The following is a 24614-nucleotide window of genomic DNA, read 5'->3' as shown; positions in this document are numbered from 1 at the left end:
TTCCCTGACTCTCTGACAGAATCGCTGACACTAAGGTGGGGTGGAGGGTAGGAGTGCCGCATTCTGGCTCACGATTCAGGCCTGTAGTCTGTTTTGGTGGCCGGCAGGGACATGCTGGGAGCTTGAGAAGGCTGGTTGTGTCACCTTGGCAGTCAGGTCAGTAGGAAGCAGAGCTGGGCAACCCCCAAAGACCCCAACTCCCCCAGCAGCCCACTGCCTCCAGTGAGGCCTCACTTCTAAAAGGTTCCACGGCCTCCTAAACACACCGTCAGCCTGTAGGGGACAATCCACATTCAGACCGTAGCATCCCCCTAAGCTGCAGGCATGGTCTGAGGTCTCGAGCACAGAGGCCCTGGAGAGCTCCATTTTGCTGTTGCTCCTGGCTGGATTTCTGATTGGAGATGTCGGCAGGATGCTGCTTTAATCCGTTTTCCTTGTTTCAGGGAGACGGCTGGGTTTATCACAAACCCCTCTGGAAAGTAATTCCATCACAACCAGCAGAGTGACACATGCTTTCTAAGACTGGACCAAACGAGGTTCTCCTCTGTGTACCCCAAGCCCTCTCAGACGGAGTTGTTGCACTGAGTGACCTGCCTCCTAATTTGTACAGCCTGGAACTAGCTGAACACGAATGTACTACTCGGGCCCATCATCCTGCAGCAAGACCAAAGTGTTAAGGACCCGCGATGGGCTTCTCGGCAGCCTGTTCACCAACATGAGCAATACCATCTTCCAGCCTTCCACCCACCAGAACATGTCGTCTTTTATCCGGTCCGTTTGTTTGTACGGGGGCGACAGGTAACAGCAGGGAGAACCCAGTGACTTTGGTTCCGGTGTAGGGAAAAGTAAAGCCTCTGAGGCAGAGGTTTCTGCTTTCTGTCATTACTGAAGTAGTCACTGCTCTTCTAAACCCAGCAAGAGGGAGACAGACGTGACCGACAAGTGGATTCAGCCATTGTGCCTGAAGTCAGTGTTCACACATCACAAGGCCTCTTTTCCTCCGGAGCCTGTGTCTGCGCCTGAGGAAGCCCATCACTTGCTCTGTTGGAACTCTCTTTTAAAAGTGTATTTATAATTAGAATTGTAACCATGGAGGAATTTTTTCTTCTGAGCATTTTAATATACTTGAAAACAACATTGACTTGAAAAATTTCAGAACATTTTTCAATACCTAGTTTTATTAAATATTACACTTAAGAGACAATTTTTTTAAATGTGTTCATGTCAATATGGGATTTTGGCCTTTCTCAAGAACTAAGGCGTTAAAAAATAGCAAATATTAAAAAAGAAAACTGTTACTCTTTCCTTAACCTATTTTCATTTATAGGTTCATATTCAGTATTATGTGCTATCCTGAGTAAGTTTGCTTTATCCAACCTCTGTTCACTCAAAAGTTCAAACTGAAACCTGTTCATGTCTGTCAGTAATTCAATTATGTCGGTGACTGAGTGCACGTAAAGTATGGTTTTATTTTATTTTCAAGGAAATTTCAATGCTAAAGAAAGGGTGTGAAATAAGAAGCAGGAATTTACATTCAGGTACAAATTGGTTTTTTTAATCGGTGTTTTATTGGCGTTGAATTGCTGGCAATGAGCAGAATAGTGCTAATTATGGTTTTCATTTCTTTGAGTATTTGCTGAGCACCCACTCGTGGTGCTGACCCTTGTTACTGCGAGCTACCTTCACTGTCCAGAGTGGTGCCTTACCCTGCTCCTGCCCATGGTCTTCCAGTCGGCGTGCGCAGCACGGACCTGTCACTCATCGGCCGTGCCAGGCGGCTGTGGCTGTGCTCTGAGAAACTCTTTCTTAGAAGGGTTAAAAGGATGAAAACAGCGACAATGATTTTTCAGCAAATTGTAAATTAAAAGAATTGGTTTGTGTACAACCATTTTGATGACTCCCTTTTCATTTTTGCTGTGAAGTGCACTGAAAAAAAAATCTCAAAATGAGCTATAGTTCATGTGTTGGGAAAACTGAAAAATAAAAAAATAGAGAACAGCAGTGTTATTGTCTGCTTTATGAGGGGAGAGAGATTAAAAAGTTGGTGTTTAGCCGGGCGGTGGTGGCGCACGCCTTTAATCCCAGCACTTGGAAGGCAGAGCCAGGCGGATCTCTGTGAGTTCGAGGCCAGCCTGGGCTACCAAGTGAGTTCCAGGAAAGGCGCAAAGCTACACAGAGAAACCTGTCTCGAAGAAAAAAAAAAAAAAGTTGGTGTTTGTGACACGTGCTACCGACCCACCTAGAAGCCATCTCTAACTGATAGCCACCTGCAAATGAAAAATTAGTTCTTTCCAGGGGAATCTCACCATGGAAACAAACCGCTCTTAAGGGCAGGCCCCATGGCCAGATGGCCAGCACAGATGAGCTGGAAGGCATCTTTGGCTTTGTTTTTATGGGATGCCTAAATGTGCAAACTTGTGTCTGTCTCTGTGTCTCTATGTTTCTTTGGCTCTTTTTCTTGTTTTGTTCTATTCCAATTTGTTTTTGTTTTATTGTATTATTTTTGTTTGTTTGATGTTTGAAACAAGATTTCCCTGTGTAGCCCTGGCTGTCCTGAAACTAGCTCTGTAGACCAGGCTGGCCTCAGACTCCCCTCTGCCTTCTGAGTGCTGGGATTAAAGGCGTGTGCTGCCACCACATGGCTTATTGTATTTTTATTTTATTTATTTATTTAAAGATTTATTTATTTACTATGTATATAGCATTCTGCCTGCACACCAGAAGAGGGCATCAGATCATTTTGGATGGTTGTGAGCCACCATGTGGTTGATGAGAATTGAACTCAGGACCTCTGGAAGAACAGCCAGTGCTCTTAACCTCTGAGCCATCTCTCCAGCCCTGTATTGTATTTTATTGTTACTCCTTAGATGCCTGTTTGTTTTCCAATGAGAGACAGAAAGGGAGTGGATCCAGATGGGATGGGAGGTGGGGAGGAACTGGGAGGAGTAAGGGGAGGGAAACTGTACTAGATGAAAAAGGTATTAAATCAAAGAACAAATTGTCTTAGGGTGTGTGTGTATGTATGTGTGTGTAAAACAGTTGAAAAAAGTTTATATTTGGTGGTTGGGAAGGATTGATTTTAAACTAGTACATGCTGAAATCCTGAGGCTAGGGTGGGAGTATTGTGAACTTGAAACAAGCCTAAGCTACATAGCAAGACCGTGACTCCAAATTAAAAAAAAATAAAAAAAACCTTAACCCTTCAGAATCCCAAACTTACAGAGTAAATTTAGATTTACAGGTGTTTGCTATTGCTTGTTTTTGTTGTTATTTTTGAGATGAATCTCAGTATATAACCTGGCTAGCCCGGAACTCTCTGTGTAGGCATAGGCATTGGTGGCTTTCAACACACAGAAATCAAGCCTGGCAGTGGTGGCACACACCTTTAATCCCAGCACTCTGGAGGCAGAGGCAGGCGGATCTCTGAGTTCTAGGCCAGCCTGGGCTACCAAGTGAGCTCCAAAACAGCCAGGGCTACACAGACGAACCCTGTCTCAAATAAATAAATAAACAAATAAGAAAATAAATAAATAAATAATACTCTCAGAGACCCACAGAGAAACCCTGTCTCACATACATACATACATACATACATACATACATACATACATACTTTCAGAGTCCCACCTGCCTCTGCCTCCTGAGTTCTAAGATTAAAAGAAAGCTTGCACCACCGTGCCTGGCTAGATTTAATGAGTTTGTTTTATTTTTATTTATGTATGCTTGTGGGTAACTCAGGACCTCTGAAAGAGCAGCCGTTTTTCTAAACCTCACCTGTACGTGCGCATGTGGAGGCCAGAAGAGGGTGTTGGATCTCCTGGAGCCAGAGTTACAGGTGTTTGTGAGCCTGCTGACTTGAGTCTTGGAAACCAAGTCTCAGTCCTCCGGGTCGCTCTATGTAGTCCTGGCTGTCCTAAAGATTGCTATATAGACCCTTGAACTCAGAAATCTACCTGCCTCTGCCTCCCAAGTGTTGGGATTAAAGGTGTGCGCCACCATCACCCGGCTAAGATTTGTTCTCATTTGATGTGTATGGCTGGTTGTTTTTTTCTGTGTGTATATCTGTGTACCACATGCATGCAGTGCCCATGGAGCCCCAAAGAGAGCATCGGATCCCCCAGAACTGGAGTTACAGATGGCTGTGAGTCACCATGTGGGTGGCTGATACTCCAGCCTGGGTCCTCTGGAACCAGTGCTCTTCACTGCCGAGCCATCTCTCCAGCCCCCAGCATGCATTCATTTATTTTTTCATTTTTCTCTTTTTCATGTGTATGTGTGGGTATTTGCATTCATGCATGTATGCATGTTGGCATGTGTAGGGGCACACCCGTGTGAGTGTGTGTGTGTGTGCACATGTACAAGTGCACATGGAGGCTTGAGGTTGATATCAGGAATCCTTGATTGTTCTGCCTTATTCACTGAGGCAGGGTCCCTCAGTCAAACCCAGAGCTTATTCATTGAGGCAGGGTCCCTCAATCAAACCCAGAGCCTGTTGATAGAGACAGTCTCCCCAGCCAGCTTGCTCTGGCAATCCCATGACAGGTTTAGGGAGTGCACTGAGCAGAAGCAGCAGCCAGGGCAGTGGCAGGGGACAGCCTGGCCCAACGCCTTCTTACACCTGCTTTAGTGCAACAGTTATGACTTCCAGCACTAAACCAAACAGAAGCAGAGGCAGCAGACACATCTTGCCTTGTTCTGACCTTAGAGCAGAAGCAATCTTTCATCATCAAGTGTAATGTTTTTTATTGGTGCCTCTTATCGCTTTGAGGACATTCCCTTGAATCCCTCCTCTGCAGAGATTTTTATTGTTTTGTGTGTGTGTGTGTGTGTGTGTGTGTGTGTGTGTGTGTGTGTGTAAGAGAGAGACAGAGACAGACAGAGAGACAAAGACAGGATCTCAAGTAGCCCAGGTTGGCCCTGAACTCCCAATCTCCTACCTCCCAAGTGCTGGGATTCCAGGCATCATCCACCACACCTAGCTTTCCCAGAGTCCCCCACTGTCCTGAAGCAGCTACTCTGAGTTCAGTCACAGCATATGATTTGCTGTACACACAGTATGATGAAATCATACAGAATGTACTCGTGTTCTTGGCTGTGTTAGATGAGATCTAGTCAAGTCTGCTTGGAGTCTAGTATTCCTCCCTCTTGACTGCTTAAGAGCACAGCTGTGATGCCTCCCATTCACGTTCACGCCGTGAACGTGATACTCATCGTATCTATGAGTCTCCAGTTGCAAAAGGCCACGCATGCCAGCAGAGAATTACAAATCACTGGTTGCAACTCCTTTCTGTGTCTGTGGGCAGGAGGTGGGCTATAAAGTCTACCCCATAGAGATTTTATAGCTTTCTATAATTTTATTTAATTTCATTAGTAAAAATAGCTATAATCCTCATGAGAGTTGGGAATTTAAATGTCTCAGTTGAGCTAAATGTGGGGTATTTATTCTGGTTAGAGCCTCTCCCTCTGAGCTTGGTGTTTAAATGGCCTTGTATGTAGCTTTCTTTGAACTCAGAGGACACTGTGAAGTCCCAATATCCAGACTGAAAAGCTATTAGCTGGCTGGCATGCAATATTTCTAAGACCAAATGCTTTTGTTTCTGGAAAAATCCTGTAGTAATTGGCTCAGAGGTTAGAAGTCGAGAGACTGCAGATTAGAGGTCGAAGGATGGTTTGTTCCTTGCTGCATCCTGTCCCAGGCCACCTGTAGCTAGAGTTTCCACCTAAAACCTGAGTAAAAAGATCCTAAAATAGTCTTTGTGTCCCCATAAGATACAGCGCCCCCCTCCAGCAGGAAGTAGTAAGAGAAGCTACACCCAAATTCCCAAATATACCAAGCTGACTTTGGAGATGTGTAAAGGTTAAAACCTTCCTTTTTAAGAAAAGAAAAGGGAAAGTGCTGTGGGATGGTCTGTATGTCAAATGTGTTGCTGATTGGTCAATAAATAAATCACTGATTGGCCAGTGGCCAGGCAGGAAGTATAGGCGGGACTAACAGAGAGGAGAATTGAGAGAACAGGAAGCTGGGTGAGGGAGACACTGCCAGCCGCCACCATGACAAGCCGCATGTGAAGATCCCGGTAAGCCACGAGCCATGTGGCAAGGTATAGATTTATGGAAATGGATTAATTTAAGCTGTAAGAACAGTTAGCAAGAAGCCTGCCACGGCCATACAGTTTGTAACCAATATAAGTCTCTGTGCTTACTTGGTTGGGTCTGAGCAGCTGTGGGACTGGCGGGTGACAAAGATTTGTCCTGACTCTGGGCAAGGCAGGAAAACTCTAGCTACAGCCACCTCTGTCCCTAGGACGTGCATTAGTGTCTCTGAAAGCTTAATTAAAATTTAAAAGAGAAAGGAATTGAAGTTACACTACTGAGCCAGCCATGGGGTACACATATGTAATCTTGGCACTTGTGAGGAGGGGGCAGGAGCATCAGGAAGGAGTTTAAAGTCACCTTCTGCTACAAGGTTCTCTGTCTCAAGAAACAAACAAAAAAACAGCAAGCACCAAGAGGACCGAACGAGAGACAGACAGACAGACAGACCTACCTTTCCTCCCTCCTGACCACCATACCTACTTCAAACAACACCATTAGATGACTTTACTCATTTGAGGAAAGAAATATTTGAAGGATTTTTGTTTTTCCAGTACTGGGAGTCAGGCCCAGGCACTTGCTCATTCAAGGCAAGTGCTCTACCACTGAACTCTACTGCAACCCAGGGAAAACCTACTCCGGGAGATATAGCACAGTGGTAGAGCGCTTGCCTCAACTATACATAAGGCCTTGGGTTCAATCCCCAGGACTGTACAAAGAAAGAATAAGAGAAGCTGTCCAGCAGTACTTGAGTTCATTTCTCCTGGAAAAGGTTCCAAGCACAGATGTGTGGGCGGCAAAAGGTCTGTGCACACAGATAAGCACTGGAGAAGCCAGAAAAGTTAGACACACAGCCTCCCTCTTCAGTGGAATGAGGTGCACAGTGGCTCTTCCTGGAATGATGGGAACGAAGGTAATTTACAACCTGCTGATCCTTTGGTGTCTCATGAGCCAGGCTCTGCCCGGATCTTCCAGAATTTATGCTTTACTTATCCCAGACCTTTCCCCCCTAAACCTTGAGCATTACTTCTAGTCCATAAAACCCATCCTTTTAAGAGATGTCACCTGTACTTTACAACAGCCTAAGTGACTTCTGTGTTATCTTAGGGCCAGGCCAATTCTGGCACCCACAGGCATTTTGTTTACCTCAGTCAATCTCCCTAGAAGCCAAATCTTGGGCACTATCTCTGAGTCAACAATACCCATTCCTGTCAAAGAAGCCAGATGTACTTGTAAAGAATCTCAAAGTAAACATGTCTTAAAATTGTTGTGCAATTGGGACTGAGTTAATTATTATCAGAAAACTTCTTTTCAAACTGTGCTGTTCTTAAATGCAGCTAAAGTAAAACGATCTGGGTCAGACTCCAAGAAGTCTTGGCCCACACTGTCTACACAAACCGTGCTGACAGAGTTTCGTTCTTACCTCACCTTGATTGTTTTCCCCTGACTGCTGAAAAGCCTGCAGGAGACTACCATAGAACAATCTTTGTACACTATAAATATGTATTATTCTCACTGGTTAATAAAAAGCTGACTGGCCAGGCGGTGTTGGTGCATGCCTTTAATCCCAGCACTTGGGAGGCAGAGCCAGGTGGATCTCTGTGAGTTTGAGGCCAGCCTGGTCTACAGAGCGAGATCCAGGACAGGCACCAAAACTACACAGAGAAACCCTGTCTTGAAAAACAAAACAAAACAAACAAACAAACAAAAAAGCTGACTGGCTAATAGCTGGACAGGTAGAGGTTAGGTGGGACTTGCAGACAAAAGGAAAGTGAGAAGAAGAGGAGGAGGAGGAGGAGGAGGAGGAGGAGGAGAGGAGACTCGGAGAGAAGCAAGATGAACTTGCCGTGTTGAAAAAAGGTATCGTCACATGGCAGAGCATAGATTAAAAAAAAATGGGTTAATTTAAAATGTAAGAGCTAGTTAGCAACAAGCCTAGGCTATCGGCCAAGCATTTGTAATTAATAATACCTCTCTGTATGAATAATTGGGAACTGGCTGGTGGGACAGAAAAGTCCACCTACAGGGGACCCTCCTACAAGAAGTGCCAAGTGAAAGGCCTTGTGTCACCTAAAACAGTGCCAGTGTGATGTGCCCAGAGCCTCTCCAGCTTCCTTTCCCATCTGCTTCCTATGTGTGCACATGCGTATATGTGGTGTGTCACAAAGACATGACATGCTGTCCCTGCCAGAGTCGCCTCCTTTCTCTCCATACATCCAGTGCTGTGAGGAGCATCAGGACAGAGGCTGAGTAGATGAGCCTATCCTGGATCCTGGTTCCCAAGGAGCATCAGGGCAGAGGCTGAGTGGATGAGCCTGTCCTGGATCCTGGTTCCCAAGGGGCATCAGGACAGAGGCTGAGTGGATGAGCCTCTCCTGGATCCTGGTTCCCAAGGGGCATCAGGACAGAGGCTGAGTGGATGAGCCTCTCCTGGATCCTGGTTCCCAAGGAGCATCAGGGCAGAGGCTGAGTGGATGAGCCTATCCTGGATCCTGGTTCCCAAGGAGCATCAGGACAGAGGCTGAGTGGATGAGCCTATCCTGGATCCTGGTTCCCAAGGAGCATCAGGGCAGAGGCTGAGTGGATGAGCCTGTCCTGGATCCTGGTTCCCAAGGGCATCAGGACAGAGGCTGAGTGGATGAGCCTGTCCTGGATCCTGGTTCCCAAGGAGCATCAGGGCAGAGGCTGAGTGGATGAGCCTATCCTGGATCCTGGTTCCCAAGGAGCATCAGGACAGAGGCTGAGTGGATGAGCCTATCCTGGATCCTGGTTCCCAAGGAGCATCAGGGCAGAGGCTGAGTGGATGAGCCTGTCCTGGATCCTGGTTCCCAAGGGGCATCAGGGCAGAGGCTGAGTGGATGAGCCTGTCCTGGATCCTGGTTCCCATGAGGTAAAATCCAAACCCACTCTCAGGTTTTAAAATCATTACTTCCAGCCTGACTCACCCCCTCCAGACTGAATGAGTGTTCCTTCCCTTCAGGCAGCCTTTCTCTCAATAAGACAGGAATTTTCCGGAATGTACTTCCAGGTAGAGAGTTTCTACCTAGGTGTGGTGGCACTCGCTTTCCTGTTTTCCTAGGGGACACAGTAAACCCCTGGGTGGGAGCAGGGAAGGGAAGACAGAAGGGCTTTAATTAAAATTTAAAAGAGAAAGGAATTGAAGTTACACTACTGAGCCAGCCATGGGGTACACGTATGTATGCCAGGAACTCTCAGTCCTCAGTAGCCCATACTTCTCTTCCCTTGTCCAGGAATTCAAGCCAGAGCTTTCTACCCACATGCCCTACCCCTTCCTGTCTCCTTTACTGGGGAACTATGTCACACCGCGCACCTGTTGTCACCCCCTGGCCTGGAGGTGGCTACACTGTTTCGAGTTCCCTGCCCACTTTTGAGACTGACTGGCACTCTGTACAGTCACAGGCAGCTGACTGGCTTCTGGGACTCAGTTCCCTCACTTGGCCGGGCTTCAGCCTCCCGCCCCTGTAGAAAAGGAGGTGCCTGCCTCAAGGAGGCTCAGCTGGCTCTGGGTGGGACGCTCCCCAGCCCCTCTAGCATATCGTGGGAATCCGAGCTCCGTTTCCGCTCGGGAACGAACAAGCTGTTGGTAGTGACTATAGCCAAGATTCTCTCTCCACGCCTGCGCAATGAGGGGTGAGACTAGGTAATACCTTGATTTATCCACAGAAGGAAGAAACAAAACAAATGCACAAAAACCACTTTCCACTCCCATTCCCTTGGGGCCTGAGGTCTGTGGTTCCTATAGTTAATCAGCTGACTCAGAGCTCTGCTGTCTGACCAAAGGCAGGAGGGCAAGGTGGCTCAGAACCTTCCCTTAGAGGATGAAACCGGGGAAACACCAAGCCCTCCAGCTTCACTTGCTTTTAGGAACTTGCACACAGTGGACTTTAAAATCACCAGCGTAGGGCAGGTGTGGTGGCTCAGGCGGCGAGGGCACCTGGTGCCAAGCCTGACAACCCGGGTTCGAACCCTGTGACCCACACGGTGGAAGGTGAGAACAGTCCTGTAAGTTGCCTTCTGACTTCTACAGATGTGGCCCGGGTGGGAAAGCTAACATGGCCGGGAGGCCAGGAAGCTAGAAAGCTGGCTCTCTTGACTAGCTGGCTTTAATAAAGAAGGGCTAAGACTTATTATTTGTGTGCTTGTTTCCTCTGATCTCTCCCTTCCCTTCCCTTCCCTTCCCCTCCCTTCCCCTCCCCTCCCCACATACTGATTCATTACTTCGGCAGACTCACAGCAAACAGCTACCAGGACCAGAAGGAAAGGCTGGGGGCCATCATGTCCATCTAAATTACAGTAACTTTTTATTATAGAATTCTACATGGCCATTACAAAGATCACGTAGAAATAGATCTATTTATGAGTTGCTTTCTGAGGTAGCATGAGATTCTGCCCAGGCAAACCATGGCCAGGTCTCAGGTCTCAAAGTGTCTGCATGAATGTATGTGCATCATATGCATGCAGTGTCCAAGATGGCCAGAAGAGGGCACCAAATCCTCCTGAACTGGACTTACAGAAGGTTATCACAGCAGTCTGTTATGGGTGCTGGGAACCCATAACAGTAGTTATATCTTTGGATGCCCCAAAAGGATGTCTTTTGTGGGGCATCCATCAGAGAAGACTACCTGGGCATGGGTTTAAGCCAACAGAATGTATTTCTTAGCCATCTGGGGGCTACACTGGGTGTTTGGGATCGCAGTGTAACACTAAGCCTTTCTTGGGGTGAGTTTTTAGGCACAAAACCACATCTTGGGTTGACACACCCCAGTAAGCAAGAACAGTTAGCCAGAAGCAGAACTACAGAAGCCAAAAAGCAAGGTTAGTACATTTAGAGACTTGCCCAGAACTATGGACTTTGATGGGTTAGGTCTTGATAGGTGGTGCTGTCTACATGCTGAGCTTTATGGCCTGAATGGTACTTTCATCATGGCATTGGTTGTGCTAAGGTCTGGGGGGGGGGGTTACTAAAGTCTGGGAGCTTGTTACAGGTGCTCTTAACCCCTGAGCCACCTCTCCAGCCCAAAGCTGGATGTTCTAATTTTACATCTTTACTTATTTGGATACAGGATCTCACTTTGTAGCCCAAACTGGCCTAGACCTCTCTATGTCCTAGATGCCCTAGTCCAAGATGGCCTCCAACTTGCCATTCTTTTGTCTCTGGTTCCCAAGTGCTGAAATTATAGGCATGTGCCACCATAGGAGGCTCCTTTTGCTCTATTAGAGTCTTCAGGAACCCTTTTGGATAGGTGTGTCTCTGTGAGCTGGAAGCCAGTCAGAACTACATAGTGAGACCATGTCTCAAAACAAACTCTACCAAATAAAAGCCCACCCAAAACAAACCAAACCCCTTTTGACTGATAACTCCCCCCCACACACACACACACTCCCCCTTTCTTCCTTGCTCTCATTCTGGTATTGAAGCCAGAGCCTTGTACATGCTAGGCGTCAACAGGGCCTTGTGGGTATTAGGCAAGCACTCTACCACTGTGCTACCCCTAGTCATGAAGCTTTCATATTACAGAACAAAAGAAAGTCCTGCCGGGTGGTGGTGGCGCACACCTTTAATCCCAGCACTCGGGAGGCAGAGCCAGGCGGATCTCTGTGAGTTCGAGGCCAGCCTGGTCTACAGAGCAAGTTCCAGGACAGCCAGGACTGTTACGTAGAGAAACCCTGTCTCAAAAAACAAAACAAAACAAAAAAGAAGAAAGTCCTAAGTTAAGACACTTTGAAACTATTTTGGTGGGAACGTCAGGTAGACAATACTAGGAAATAGCTATTAGTTTTCAGGGCTACACCTCCAGCCCTGAAATTTTTTCACACACAAAGGGGTATGAAGGAATGAAGGTACCAAAGTATCCAATCAGTGTTTTAGTATTTATTCATTTATTTATTTATTTATTATCTTTTTTTTTAAAAAAGATTTATTTATTTATTAGGTATACAGCATGTATTCCTGCAGGCCAGAAGATGGCACCAGATCTCATTACAGATGGTTGTGAGCCACCATGCGGTTGCTGGGAATTGAACTCAGGACCTCTGGAAGAGCAGTCAGTGCTCTTAACCTCTGAGCCATCTCTCCAGCCCCCCTTCTTTTGTTTTTTGAGACAGGTTTCTCTGTGTAGTTTTGGAGCCTGTCCTGGAACTCACTCTGTAGCCCAGGCTGGCCTCGAACTCACAGAGAGATCCTCCTGCCTCTGCCTCCCGAGCGCTGGGATTAAAGGCGTGCGCCCGGCTGGTTTTTATTTTTTAAACAGAACAAACAGTACACAGTACCATGACCTCCTTCAGAGACTGCCTCAAAGCCGGAGCCTTTTTCTTGTTCCCGCTCATTGCAAGGAGAGGCCAGCGCACAGCTGACATCCTTCTGGCTTCAGGATCCAATGTTCTGAGATCAGAAACGGGAAAGGAGCACGGGATACTGAGAACAAATCTACCCCTCCTGTGATTAATAAGTCTTCTGATTTAAAAGTATGTTTCCTGGGAGTTTGCCCGGTGTAACTAATTCCTGGTGAACAAGAGAATACCTTCAAACTTAAGCTTTGCGAGGGAGGGGAGAGGATAAGGAGAAGCGTCCCTGCTTTAAAGGAGTCCAAAGGCTAGCTGAGGGAGATGGACGTGAAAACCAATTATTCTAAAATAACATGGCGAAGGCTTTGAGTGTGAACGGAACTTTGCCAGCAACCGAGAGAGAGAGAGAGAGAGAGAGAGAGAGAGAGAGAGAGAGAGAGAATTCCAGGAGGAAGAAATTGTGATTCATAACTTGAAAAGGCTGTTTCGCCAGAAAGATCAGTTTGGGCCCTTGAAAAACGCAGAGCAGATTTTGTACAAAAACACCTACCCGAAGGTCCTATGTTTTGGCTACAGCCAGTGAGCATTTCCCTTCAGGTCACCACAGTGAATCTTGTCAAGGGGTAGGTTCAGCAAATTAAGGAGACTTTTGTAGAACGTTATCAGGTCTGTCTCCAGTGCTTCCGAGTCTGAGGCTTAAACATCTTAAATAGGACTCTCCGCCCTGCCTCAAACCCTCAAGCGTTATCTTTTGCTGACTGTGTTACTCAACCCTCTGAAAGTTAATCATTGATGCTGCTCTAGTCTTTGCGTGGGGAAACAGAATTGTGACTGCAAGGCAAGGGTGATGGTCGAAACGACCCTTCCTTTCTTTTGAATGACACAGTTACTTGAAGGGACCCCCAATTTTAATGCTTTCTCTCTCTCTCTCTCTCTCTCTCTCTCTCTCTCTCTCTCTCTCTCTCTCCTTCTTCTTCTTCTTCTTCTTCTTCCTCCTCCTCCTCCTCCTCCTCCTCCTCCTCCTCCTCCTCCTTCTATTTTTCTGGCTGTGTAGACCAGGCTGGCCTTGAACTCAACAGAGATCCTCCTGCCTCTGCCTCCCCAGTGCTAGAATTAAAGGCATGAGCCGCCACAGCCCAGCTACGATTTCTGCACTTATTTTTTGACTTCACTTGACCTTCGTTTCTTTTTTTTTATGTCTCCACCGGCTCTTGACCTTCGTTTCCTTTTTTTGTCTCCACCGGTTCTCCCAGATTTCCAGTTTCGTAGCTGACCAGTCCCTCTGCGGATTCTCCTTTGCTCTTCCTCACTTCCCTCCATCAAGTCCTGGAGACTGGGTCCAACCTTCTGCGTTCTCAGCTGCTGGGGAGGAGCTTCCGTGGGCAGGGGCGGGGCTACAGAGAGCGAGGGGCGGGGCTACAGGAAGCAGGGGGCGGGGCGGCCGCGGGCCAGGCACGGCGCAGGCGCGCTGGGCTCGCGGTGCCGAACGGCAGCTATGGAGCAGGCACCTCCGGACCCCGAGAGGCAATTGCAGCCGGCCCCCGTGGAGCCGCTGGGGGGCCCTGGCGCTGTGCTGGAAGCCGCGGTCGGTGAGGAGACCGAGGGCACCCGGGAAGACAGCTCAGGGGTCGACACGGTGAGGAGAGGGGCGGCAGAGGCTTCGGGCCTGGGGCCGGGCCTAGCGGGCCCTGCCGGGCTGTCCTGGCTGGGACTGGTGGGCGCGGCCCCGGAGGCCGGAGGATGACCCTGAGCTGAGTGGAGACGGAGCCCCAGGCGCGGCGTCCGGGAGGGCCGCGTGGGCACGGTCCTGCGTGGCGTGGCCCGGGGGTTGTCAGTGGGCGCGGCCCCCCGGGATCTGGCCGCGAAGAGGCTCGCTGCTGTTTCCGGCCGGCCGAGGGGGTCGCTGGGCGGCGGCTCCACCCGGGGGAGCGGGGAGTGTGCGCAGTGAGGGGGGCTTGGCCTGCTGCCCCGTCGGGAAATGGACTTCAGCGTCGTGTTGGGAAGGGACAGACGAAGAAACGTTTGTTGAACTCTACTTGGCTGTAAAATTTCGTTATTTGGGATCAGTGCCATGTCCCCCCCCCCCCCCCCGCCCCGAAGACGGATCTGTTCTCTCCCTCTCCCCCCGCACCGTCGTAGCTTTGAAGTCCCCTTTGGTAACCTGTGGGGAGTGTGGCGTTGTCTGTCTGTGAATGCGTCCATCCCAGAGGGCCTTCACAAAATTGTAGACTCTGCTAAACAACGATTAGGAAGCTCATAATGGCGCCCCGTATTGGAACTCCCTGCCCTTCTAGAGGCTCGACCCTCTGGGCATGGCCTGTCCAGCCATGTTGCTGCCGCTGCTCCTGTTCCTAACTCTTACTTTTTTTTTTTTTAAACCCCATCCCCATCCCCACAACAGGTGTCCGTGCTAAAGAAACCAGTGCATTTTTATGAATGATGCATTTCTAGAAAGGACTAAGTTTCAAGATGAACTAACCAGGAATTTCTCAGTAGTGTACTTATGAGTTAAAAACTTTAAATTTTTGCAACAGTTTTAAGTTCACCATAAAATGGAAAGGAAAACGGAATGATTATACGATATGCTCTCTTCTCACATTCAGACTTCTACCTTATCAACACTGGTTATGTTAAACTTGATGAGCCCAGATTGGCACCCCAAGTCCATAGTTTAGAGTTCACTCTTGGTAACGAACGTTCTGTGGGTTTGGGAATGTGTATAATGACATGATCCATCAAATACTATCGTACAAACTCTTTCACTGTCCTAAAAATCCTGTGTTTGGCCTGTTCTTCACTCTCTCCACCAACCCCCTCACCCACAGGTCTTTTTCTTCATTTCCATTGTTTTCCTTTTTCAGGAATGACATATAGATGTAATCGGAAGTATGCAGTATTTTTTTCCTTAAGCATTGTCTCATTGTGTCGCCATAAGTGGCCTGGAATGCATAGACATCTGTCTCTCAAGATTAAAGGCATGAGCCACCATGCTTGGTGACATTAGCTTCTTTTTTATTATGTATATTTGGGAGGGGGATGACTTTCTGAGTATGGGTGTGTGACTCTCTGGAGCTATAGTTACAGGAGCTACCCGACATGGGTACTGGGAACTGAACTTGGGTCTTTATAAGAATACTATGCCCGCTTTTTGTTGTTGTTTTTGGGACAGGATTTCTCCGTGTAGTTTTGGTGCCTGTCCTGGATCTCGCTCTGTAGACCAGACTGGCCTCTAGCTCACAGAGATCTGCCTGGCTCTGCCTCCTGAGTGCTGGGATTAAAGGCGTGCGCCGCCGCCACCACCACCACCGGGGTCACTGTGTACTCTTAAGATTTATTATTTGTATGTGAGTATTTTGCGCGCGCGCGCGCACGCGCACACACACACACACACACACACACACACACACACACTCTCTCTCACACAGGAACCATGTGGGAGCCTGTGGAAGTCAGAAGAGGGCATTGGATACTCTGGAAGTGGAGGTAGGGATGGTTGTGAGCTACCATGTGGATGCTGGGACCAGAATCTGCGTCTTCTGTAAGACCACTTAATGCTCTTAGTCACTGAGCCATCTCTCCAGCCCAGATTTAGACTATTCTCGTATGTGTTTCTGTTTTGTCAAGGTTCCATGTAGTTCATCTCGTATGTGTTTCTGTTTTGTCAAGGTTCCAAGGGTGGCCTGGAACTCCTGATCTTGGACTACAGGCAAGAACAGCCATGCATGGTGTTTTTGCTTTGTTTAGATAGGGTCTCACTCTAACCCAGGTTAGCCCTGAAGTTTTGGCAGTCATCCTTCATCCTCCCAAGTGATGGGGTTCCAGGTTTGAGCTGCTGGACCGTCCTCTTACTTGATGATGTGACTCTAAGTATCCCTAAAATATATATTCTTTAGTTTTACCTGATTTTGAAGTTACATAAATGAAATCTGTATGGTTTCTTTCTTTTAGGGTTTATCTCAAAAGTGTCTTAGCTCATTTATTTTCATAACTCTGTAGTTTTTTTTTTTTCTGTGTAGTTCACAGTTGATTTACCTCTTCTGTTTATGGGTAGTTGGATAATGAAAATTTTGCTCTTTCAAAGAGTTATTACTACCATGAACTTCCTCTTAAATATCTCTTACTTTAAAGTGTCCAAGGTTCCAGTCTAAATTTGGGAGCAGAATTGTAGGATTATAGGGTAGTAGTGTGTCAGCCCCAGCAGTTAGTGGTGCTACATTGTTTCCACAGTGGTTTTCAATTTACATGCCCATCGGTAGTGCCAGATGTGGCCTTACAGATAATGAATATTTCCAGGGTTTAAAATGTTTCCCGCCGGGCGGTGGTGGCGCACGCCTTTAATCCCAGCACTCGGGAGGCAGAGCCAGGCGGATCTCTGTGAGTTCGAGGCCAGCCTGGGCTACCAAGTGAGTTCCAGGACAGGCGCAAAGCTACACAGAGAAACCCTGTCTCGAAAAACCAAAAAAAAAAAAAAAAAAAAAAAAAATGTTTCCCAAACTTACGGTTATGTGCCCACCTCCACTCACCTCCACCCCTTTTCTGGTTCTGGGATTGAACCCAGAGCCTCACACATGGCAGGCAAATGCTTTACTATAGAACTGCACACAGCCTTTGTGTCTTTTGACTACATCGTAAGGACTTTGAATTTGATCATGATGATAAAATTTTATTATTTTATGAACATACTTAGATATTTAATCAATATGAACTTGCAGTATGGAATCTGAAATTCATTTGTTTATGTTAGTTTGTGTGTACGTGTTCATTTGTATACAGGTGCATGCACGTAAGGAAGAGCACATTCATTTAAAAAAAAAACCAAAAACAAAAAACTGTAGTCAATCCCAGCACTCAGGAGGCAGAGACAGGTGGAACTCTGAGTTTGAGGTCATTCTGGTCTACATAATGGGTTCCAGACAGCCAGGGCTACATACATACCCTGTCTCAAAAAATAAACAAGAAACAAAAACCAAAAAGATAAATAAATAAACCCCCAAACAAACAATATTAATAATTTAGAAAAGGAAAGAACCAGGAGAGGAGTCCAGTCTCTAAGAAGAGTATCATATAGTCCTAGCAGGAGGGAAGGGAAGCTGGGGAGAATGGAGGTAGGAGTACTCCTCCAGGTTGAAAGCTTTTCGTGAGTTGGGAGACTCAGGGGTTGGGAGCAGGACTGGGGGTGGGGGTGGGGCTGGGGAGTGGGCTTGTGTCCACTGAGCATCTTTGCCTGATGAGCATCTTTGCCTGACTTCGTAGTGGTTGTTTGAAGGGAAAGGGCCCTAGGCCTGGGAGTGCTGGTAGAACCGAGAGAGTTTGCTCAGCCAGTACTTAGAGACATTCTCATGCATGATTAACACCTTCCCCGATGGACAGCAGATCTGAGTGGAGCTCTGCAGAAGAGGATAACGTAAAAAGGAAGAGACACTTTACAGGTGCCGTGTTATAGCTTGGACTCTGAATGTCTCCAGAAGGATGTGTAGTAGAAGTTTGTTCTAGGACTCCTCGGCCTGAAAAGGCTCTCTAGCTGAAAGGGCTTTCCTCAGCTGAAAAGCTTTAGTTCCTCTCCCCTCAGCCTTATATACCTCTCTCCACCCAGCCTTATCATTTCCTTCTTAGTGCTGGGATTAAAGGCGTGTGTGCTTCCGACGCAAAGGCATGAGATCTCAAATGCTGGGATTAAAGGCATGTGATTCCCAAGTACTGGGATTAAAGCTGTGTGCCACCACTGCCTGGCTCTGTTTCTCACCTAGACTGAATCAATCTCAAGTGGTCCACAGTGGCTTTGAACTCACAGATATCCAGAAGGATCTCTGCCGTAGGATTAAAGGTGTGTGCCACCTCTGCATGGCCTCTATGTTTAATCTAGTGGCTTATTCTGTTCTCTGATCTTCAGGCAGATTTTATTAGGGTACACAATATATCACCACAGATGAGGCTATAAATCCTTTCAAAGCCTACCTAAGTGATGGGCTTCCTCCAGAGGGCTTCACCTCCTGAAGGTTCCATGACCTCCCCAAACAGGTCATGAGCTAGGGACCAAGTATTCAGATACATGAGTCTATGAGGGACATTTCTCGTTCAACTACCAAAATACCCTACCGTCCTTTCTCTTACCCCCCTCACTCTTATTATGATGTGAGTACACTCGTCTCCCAGCCAATGTATTCTGCCTTGCTACAGCCCCAAAGCAAGAGCCAGCTCCTTAGTCTGAATCCTCCAAAGCTGCAAGCCAAAATAAATCTTTCTTTTAGATTGACCCCTCAGATATTTAATTTTAGTGGCAGAGTGCTGACTAATATTAGTTAAGCTAAAAATGACTAAATCATACTTTTTAGGGCTGGGAATATAGCTTGATTTGTAGAGTGCTTGCCTAGCATGCATGAAGCCCTGGATTTGCTCTCTAGCATCCTGTAAGCTAGTGGGAATATAGCTTGATTTGTAGAGTGCTTGCCTAGCATGCATGAAGCCCTGGATTTGCTCTCTAGCATCCTGTAAGCTAGATATGCTGATACATGTGTGTAATCCCAGTGTTCAGGATGTGGAGAAAGAAAAATCAGAAGTTCAGATCATTCTTGGCTATGTAGTAAGTTTGAAGCCAGCCTAGAGTGCTTGAGACTCTTATCTCTAAATAAGTAGATAGAATTTTTTAAAAAGATTTATTATATATAGAGTGTTCTGTCTCCATGTATCCCTGCAGGCCAGAAGAGGGCACCAGATTTCATTACAGATGGTTGTGAGCCACTTTGTGGTTGCTGGGAATTGAACTCAGGTCCTCTGGAAGAACAGCCAGTGCTCTTAACCTCTGAGCCATCTCTCCAGCCCTAATACTTTTATTATGTGTATGTGCACATGTGTGCGTTTGTGTGTATGAGTACAAGTGTTTATGTGTGGTGTATGTCTGCCTGTGGAGGCCAGAGGACAACTGTAGGTGTCCTTCATTCCTTAGATGCCATCTACTCTGTGTTTTCTTCTTTTGTTTTAAGACAGGGCATGGCTGTCCTGGAACTCACAGAGATCTGCCTGTTTCTGCCTCCCATGCTGGGCTTAAAAGGATGGGCCACTATGCCAGCTCCCACCTTGTTTTTGAGACAGGGTTAATGCCTTAACAAAGAGATCTTGGAGATACTTTTCTACCTTTCCTGTTTCATTTGATTTTTCAGGGAGGAAAGATTTGTCTTAGCTCAGTTTTAGAGAGTTCAGCGCATGGTTGCTTGACCCTGTGTACAAGACAGAATACCAGGGTGGCAGGAGCTTATGGTGGGGGCTGCTCCTCACAGCTTGGCAGGCAGGAAGCAGGAGGTAGGTGTTGTAGCACCCAGCTGGCTTTGAGAGGCCCCTTTTAGTCTGCTGTGTGATAAAAGACACAGGGAAATAGGTCTGTCCATGAACCAGGCAGCAGATTCCCACCAGATACAAGTCTCCCAGCACCTTGATCTTTGTCCTTCTCAGAATCTGAGGCTGAGCAGCAAACTACACTGTTTGTGAGCCTCCGACCTCTGGTAGCTAGTAGTAACAAGTTGAACTGAAGCAGTTAGCTGTAGCTTTCATATTCAGTATCACAAAACATCCATTTTTGAACCCAGAATCCCTGCGGGTGTTGTCAGCAGTCCAGTTGTTGAAGACTTGATCTGAGGATGGCACTGTTGGAATGTGGTGGAGATTTCAGTTAGCGGCGGGATGTAGTGTGTGTATCTTCAGGTTAGTACTTTTGAACCCTTGAGAGGATTACGGAACCTCAGTGAGAGTTCTCTCCTAGTCTTTCACTTCCCATCCCTGACGTAAATGGCACTGTTGGACTACAGTTCATCCACTACAGTATATTCCCTTGCTATGGGACCAGAAACAGTGCTGTCAATTAATCATGGACTAGAATTTCCAAAATAAACCTTTCTGTAAGTTGATTATTTTAGGGGTTTGCTAACACAACCATTTCTGATCAGTGTAGTTGTAGCCCCAAGGAACCCAGTTCAGTCGCAGAGATAGCTCTCCTAGAAAGGAGATTATGAGGGTGCACACTGATTAATAAAAGCACAGTGATTACCTTCAGTTCAGGTGTGGTATAGGTTACTTAACTTTTCCACACTTTTAAATGCTTATGTGGTAAGCATGCATTAGTTTTCATCATCATCAGAAAAACCTAAACCTACAAGAATTGGGTAATAGATAATAGTGAGCTCTTGCTGTATGCCAAGCAGCACAGTTCTTTGTGTGTGTGTGTGTGTGTGTGTGTGTGTGTGTGTGTGTGTGTGTGTGTGTTTGTTTGTGAGATCATGCACTGTAGTCCAGGCTAGCCTTGAACTTTCATGGTTCTCCTACAACTGTCTCTCCCTGGCATTAAAGCCAGGCACCATCATGCCTAGACCAGAATTCTTTATTTTTAAACAGCACAGCAAAACCATCTCAAAAATACATTTTACATACACACACTGTCAACAATACATTTTCTTTCTTCCTTTCTTTTTTTTTTTGTTTCTCGAGACAGGGTTTCTCTGTGTAGCTTTGCGCTTTTTCTGGAACTCACTTGGTAGCCCAGGCTGGCCTCAAACACAGAGATCTGCCTGCCTCTGCCTCCCGAGTGCTGGGATTAAAGGCGTGCACCACCACCGCCTGGCTAACAATACATTTTCTGTTCAATACATTATATATACGTGTGTGTGTGTGTGTGTGTGTGTGTTTGTGTGTTTGTGTGTTTGTGTTCGTTCATGTTTGAGACTTAGACATTGACTTCAGTTGACAGGCACTAGTACTCAGAGATTAGGTGAATGTACTTTTAGTGAGAAAAGCAAAGACTTGTGTAAGTTTGGAGCTGGGCATGGTCACACATGCCTTCAATCCCAGCATCGGCAGGCAGAGGAGGCATATTTCTGTTGTGAGTTCGAGGCTAGCCTGGTCTATATAATGAGATCCAAGACAGCCAGGGCTACATAGAGAGACCCTATGTCAAAACAAAACAAACAATAGCAGCTTCAAAAACAAACAGAAAAAAAAAGAGTCGCTGTTTACAGCTTTAGCTGTATGTGTATGCTTCATTCTGTATTCCTGATCCTGTCATCCAGTCTGGGTTCTTGAAGTCATGAAGTCTCAGTTACTTGTTGTTGGCCTTATGAAGGTGCAGGGAAGGTGGGGGTGCTGGTTAATTTGTGTCACCTTGACAGGTAACTAGAATCACCTGGGGAGAGGGACTCTCAATTGAGGAATTGCCTCCATCAGCCTGGCCTGTCTGTGGTGTGTCTGTGAGGCACTTTTGTGATTGCTAACTGACTGAGAGGGGCATAGCCCTCTCTGGGTGGTGCCACCCCTGGACAGACGGCGTGGGTTGTATAACAAAGCAAGCTGAGAAAGGCAGAGGGAGCAAGAGCCAGTAACAGTATTCTTCCTTGGCCTCTTCTTCAGTTCCTGCCCTGACTCCCTCAGTAATGGACTGGGATGGGAAGTATGAGCCACACAAGCCTTCTCTCCCTCAGTTGGTTTTGGTCAGTGTTTTATCACAGCAGCAGAGAGCAAACTAGAGTAGCTGGTGAAGGTTCTGTTCCAGTTCTACAGTGAGGAAACTGAGGAAGAGAGGTCCAGTCACTGCTCAGTTACACAGGAAATCCTGGTAAAGTTACTGGGAAGTTGGTACTTCTCTGATCCTTACAGAGCTCTCTTATGGACTCCCCACCACCACCAACGGAGTTTTCCTATGTAGCCTCAACTGTCCTGGAACTCACTCTGTAGCCCAGGCTGGCCTCGAACTCACAGAGATCCGCCTGCCTCTGCCTCCTGAGTGCTGGGATTAAAGGCGTGCGCCACCACCACCAGCTCTCTTACGGACTTTTGTTTTTTCTTGGTACCAGTGTCTGTTGGACTTGAGGCTATCTGTTGTTCTCTTCTAATTTCTTTGCCTTGTCTTTGTATTTGTCATTTTTCCATTTTATGCCTTGTATAACTAATGTTTTGTGTCTTTCTGTTATTTACCACAATGTCTTAGTTTTCAGTTGCTATGACAAAGTACCATGACCAAGGTAACTTATAAAAAGAAAGCATTTAAGTTGGTGGCTCACAGTTCTACAGGGTTAGAGTTCATGACCACGACGGCTGGGAACATGGCAGCAGGCAGGCAGGCAGGCATGGAACTGGAGCACTAGCTGAGAGCTCATATCTTGACCCACATGCACCAGGCAAAGAGAAAGACACTGGGAATGTCATCAGCTTTTGAATCCTCAAAGTCAGTCCCTAGTGGCACACCTCCTCCATCAAGGCTACACCTAATGAATCTTCCCAAACAGCTCCACTAACTAGGAACCAAATATTTCAAATATATGAACCTATGGGTTCATTCATATCCAAACCACCACTCATAGGGAGTTTGAAGTATTTGTATTCTTTAACTGCCTTTATTTTTATTCTGTCATATTTTATGCTTTCTAACTTGGGGCTCTATTTATTTATTTAGTTGCATTGGTAGTTTGCCTGTGTATATGTCTGTGTGAGGGTGTCAGATCCCCTGGAACTGGAATTACAGACAGTTGTGAGCTACCATGTAGATGCTAGGAATTAAACCTGGGTCCTCTGGAAAATCAGTCAGTACTCTTACCACTGAGCCATCTCTCCAGCCCCATAATCTGGGTTTCTGTTTAGGATTTTGTCCATAACAGACAAAATGAGAGGTGTATTGTTTATTTTATCCTCTGCAATGATTTGGAGGTTGTTTATTGTTTTTCTTTCTTGAAACATAACTGAAACAAAATTTATTCATGCTACGTATGACCATTTAAAATTGTTTTAAGAGTATGCCTATAGTTCAAGGCCAGCCTGAGGTCTCAGAAAACTTTGTATTTTGAAATCTCAAATTTATAATTTGTACTTGGGCCATTGTGACAGAAACAACTTGAGGATTGATTGTGACTCCCGGGTGTACCTGACTACTTGGCTTCATTCTACCTGGGGCAGAACATCATACTGGCCAGAGCATGTGAAGGAGGTTGTTCAGGGAGGAGCTGGAGAAGGCAAATACCCACTTCAAAGACACTGCCCAGTAACCTAATTCCTCTGTGCAGGCTGTCCCTCCTAAGGTTTTCTTTAATTAATTAATTTATTTATTTATTTATTTTATGTTCACTGGTGTTTTGCCTGCATGCATGTCTGTGTGAGGGTGTCAGATCCCCTGGAACTAGAGTTACAGACAGTTGTGAGCTGCCATGTGGGTGCTGGGAATCAAACCCAGGTCTTCTGGAAGGGTAACAAGAGCTCTTAACCAGTGAGCCATCTCTCCAGCCCCAACAGGCCCAGTTACTCCACCAACGGAGGACTCAGTATTCAACAGAACAGCCTGGGGGACATTGCATAGTCAAACCATAACTTATGCAGGCTGTGCCTTTCTCTAGAAACTGTGAGATCAGGTCTCAACGTGCTGTGCTTTATCTCTTCCCCAAGGATATTTCAGGACGAGCAAGGACAGTGTCCTGTGTAACCATCCGAAGGACAGCCAGCACAATCAGGGGCGTAGCATGCCAAGCACATACTGTGTGCTGTCAGCTGTGAACACTTTGCCAGTTGTGTCTTAGTGTCCTTTAGTAGAAAGGTCAGTGCTGCACTGCTCATCCCAGGTCTTGTTAGCTCGGTTTCTTCTAGCCCGGAAAATTCACTTGGTTTTTACTTTTGCAGTCTTAAACCTTTTCAACATTAGAGAATGTTTGTAGAATTTTCCTCAGTTTGTGTCTGTCTTCTCTCTCTATTGTCAGGCCCCATCAGACCTGTCAAACAGTCCTGAGTAGGGGAGTGAGCATTGAGAAAAAACAGATACAGAAGAATAGACAGAGACAGAAAAATGGAGTCGGGAGGGCTCTCAGTCAATACTGTAGCAGCCCTGAGTTTATTTCTCACAGCCTTTTTATACCCAAAGTAAAGGGGGGAGGGCAAAAGACCCCCTCCTCTCAAGGACACCATGGTTCAAGGAACAAACAAGCATAAAAACCTCCTTAATTCTCAAGACATTTGGCAACCATGCCTTTGGCCATACATCCTGTTATCCAGCCTTGAGGAGCAAAGACCTTGAGTCAAGATGGAATCAAGCTGCAAACTGGAGTCCCTGTGGACTCCTACACTTTATGATTGAATTGATGATTAGGTTCACTTTAGCAGAAATGCTGGCCATGTGGCTCCTGAGCGTATTCCATGTTTGTCTGGATATATCTTCTTAACTTTGCAAATGATCTTCGAGTGTGAGTGAGTGTGTG

General features: G+C 46.5%; 2 protein-coding genes across 3 annotated transcripts in view; both read left to right on the top strand.

Annotated features, from left to right (window-relative positions):
• The window catches only part of Osbpl11 (oxysterol binding protein like 11), a 60036-nt gene extending 58025 nt beyond the window's left edge, over positions 1–2011 (top strand). Inside the window, exon 13 of the mRNA XM_059276921.1 lies at positions 444–2011. Coding sequence (XP_059132904.1) covers positions 444–506 — 63 coding nt within the window. The 3' untranslated portion in view covers positions 507–2011. The remainder of the gene's footprint in view (positions 1–443) is intronic.
• Positions 2012–13844: 11833 nt separating this feature from the next.
• Positions 13845–24614, top strand: part of Snx4 (sorting nexin 4) — a 60018-nt gene continuing 49248 nt past the window's right edge. Inside the window, exon 1 of one of the 2 annotated variants that reach the window (XM_059276899.1) lies at positions 13845–14035. In XM_059276899.1, the coding sequence (XP_059132882.1) occupies positions 13895–14035 (141 nt within the window). In that variant the 5' untranslated portion in view covers positions 13845–13894. Of the gene's footprint in view, positions 14036–14362; positions 14420–24614 lie in introns of those variants that run through there. The other variant, XM_059276900.1, reaches the window with a different exon arrangement.

Source organism: Peromyscus eremicus, chromosome 12 (genome assembly GCF_949786415.1).
Source record: "Peromyscus eremicus chromosome 12, PerEre_H2_v1, whole genome shotgun sequence".
Classification (NCBI taxonomy): Eukaryota; Metazoa; Chordata; class Mammalia; order Rodentia; family Cricetidae; genus Peromyscus; species Peromyscus eremicus.
Note: the sequence above shows the minus strand (reverse complement) of the source record. Positions and strands in the feature narration are given on the sequence as shown.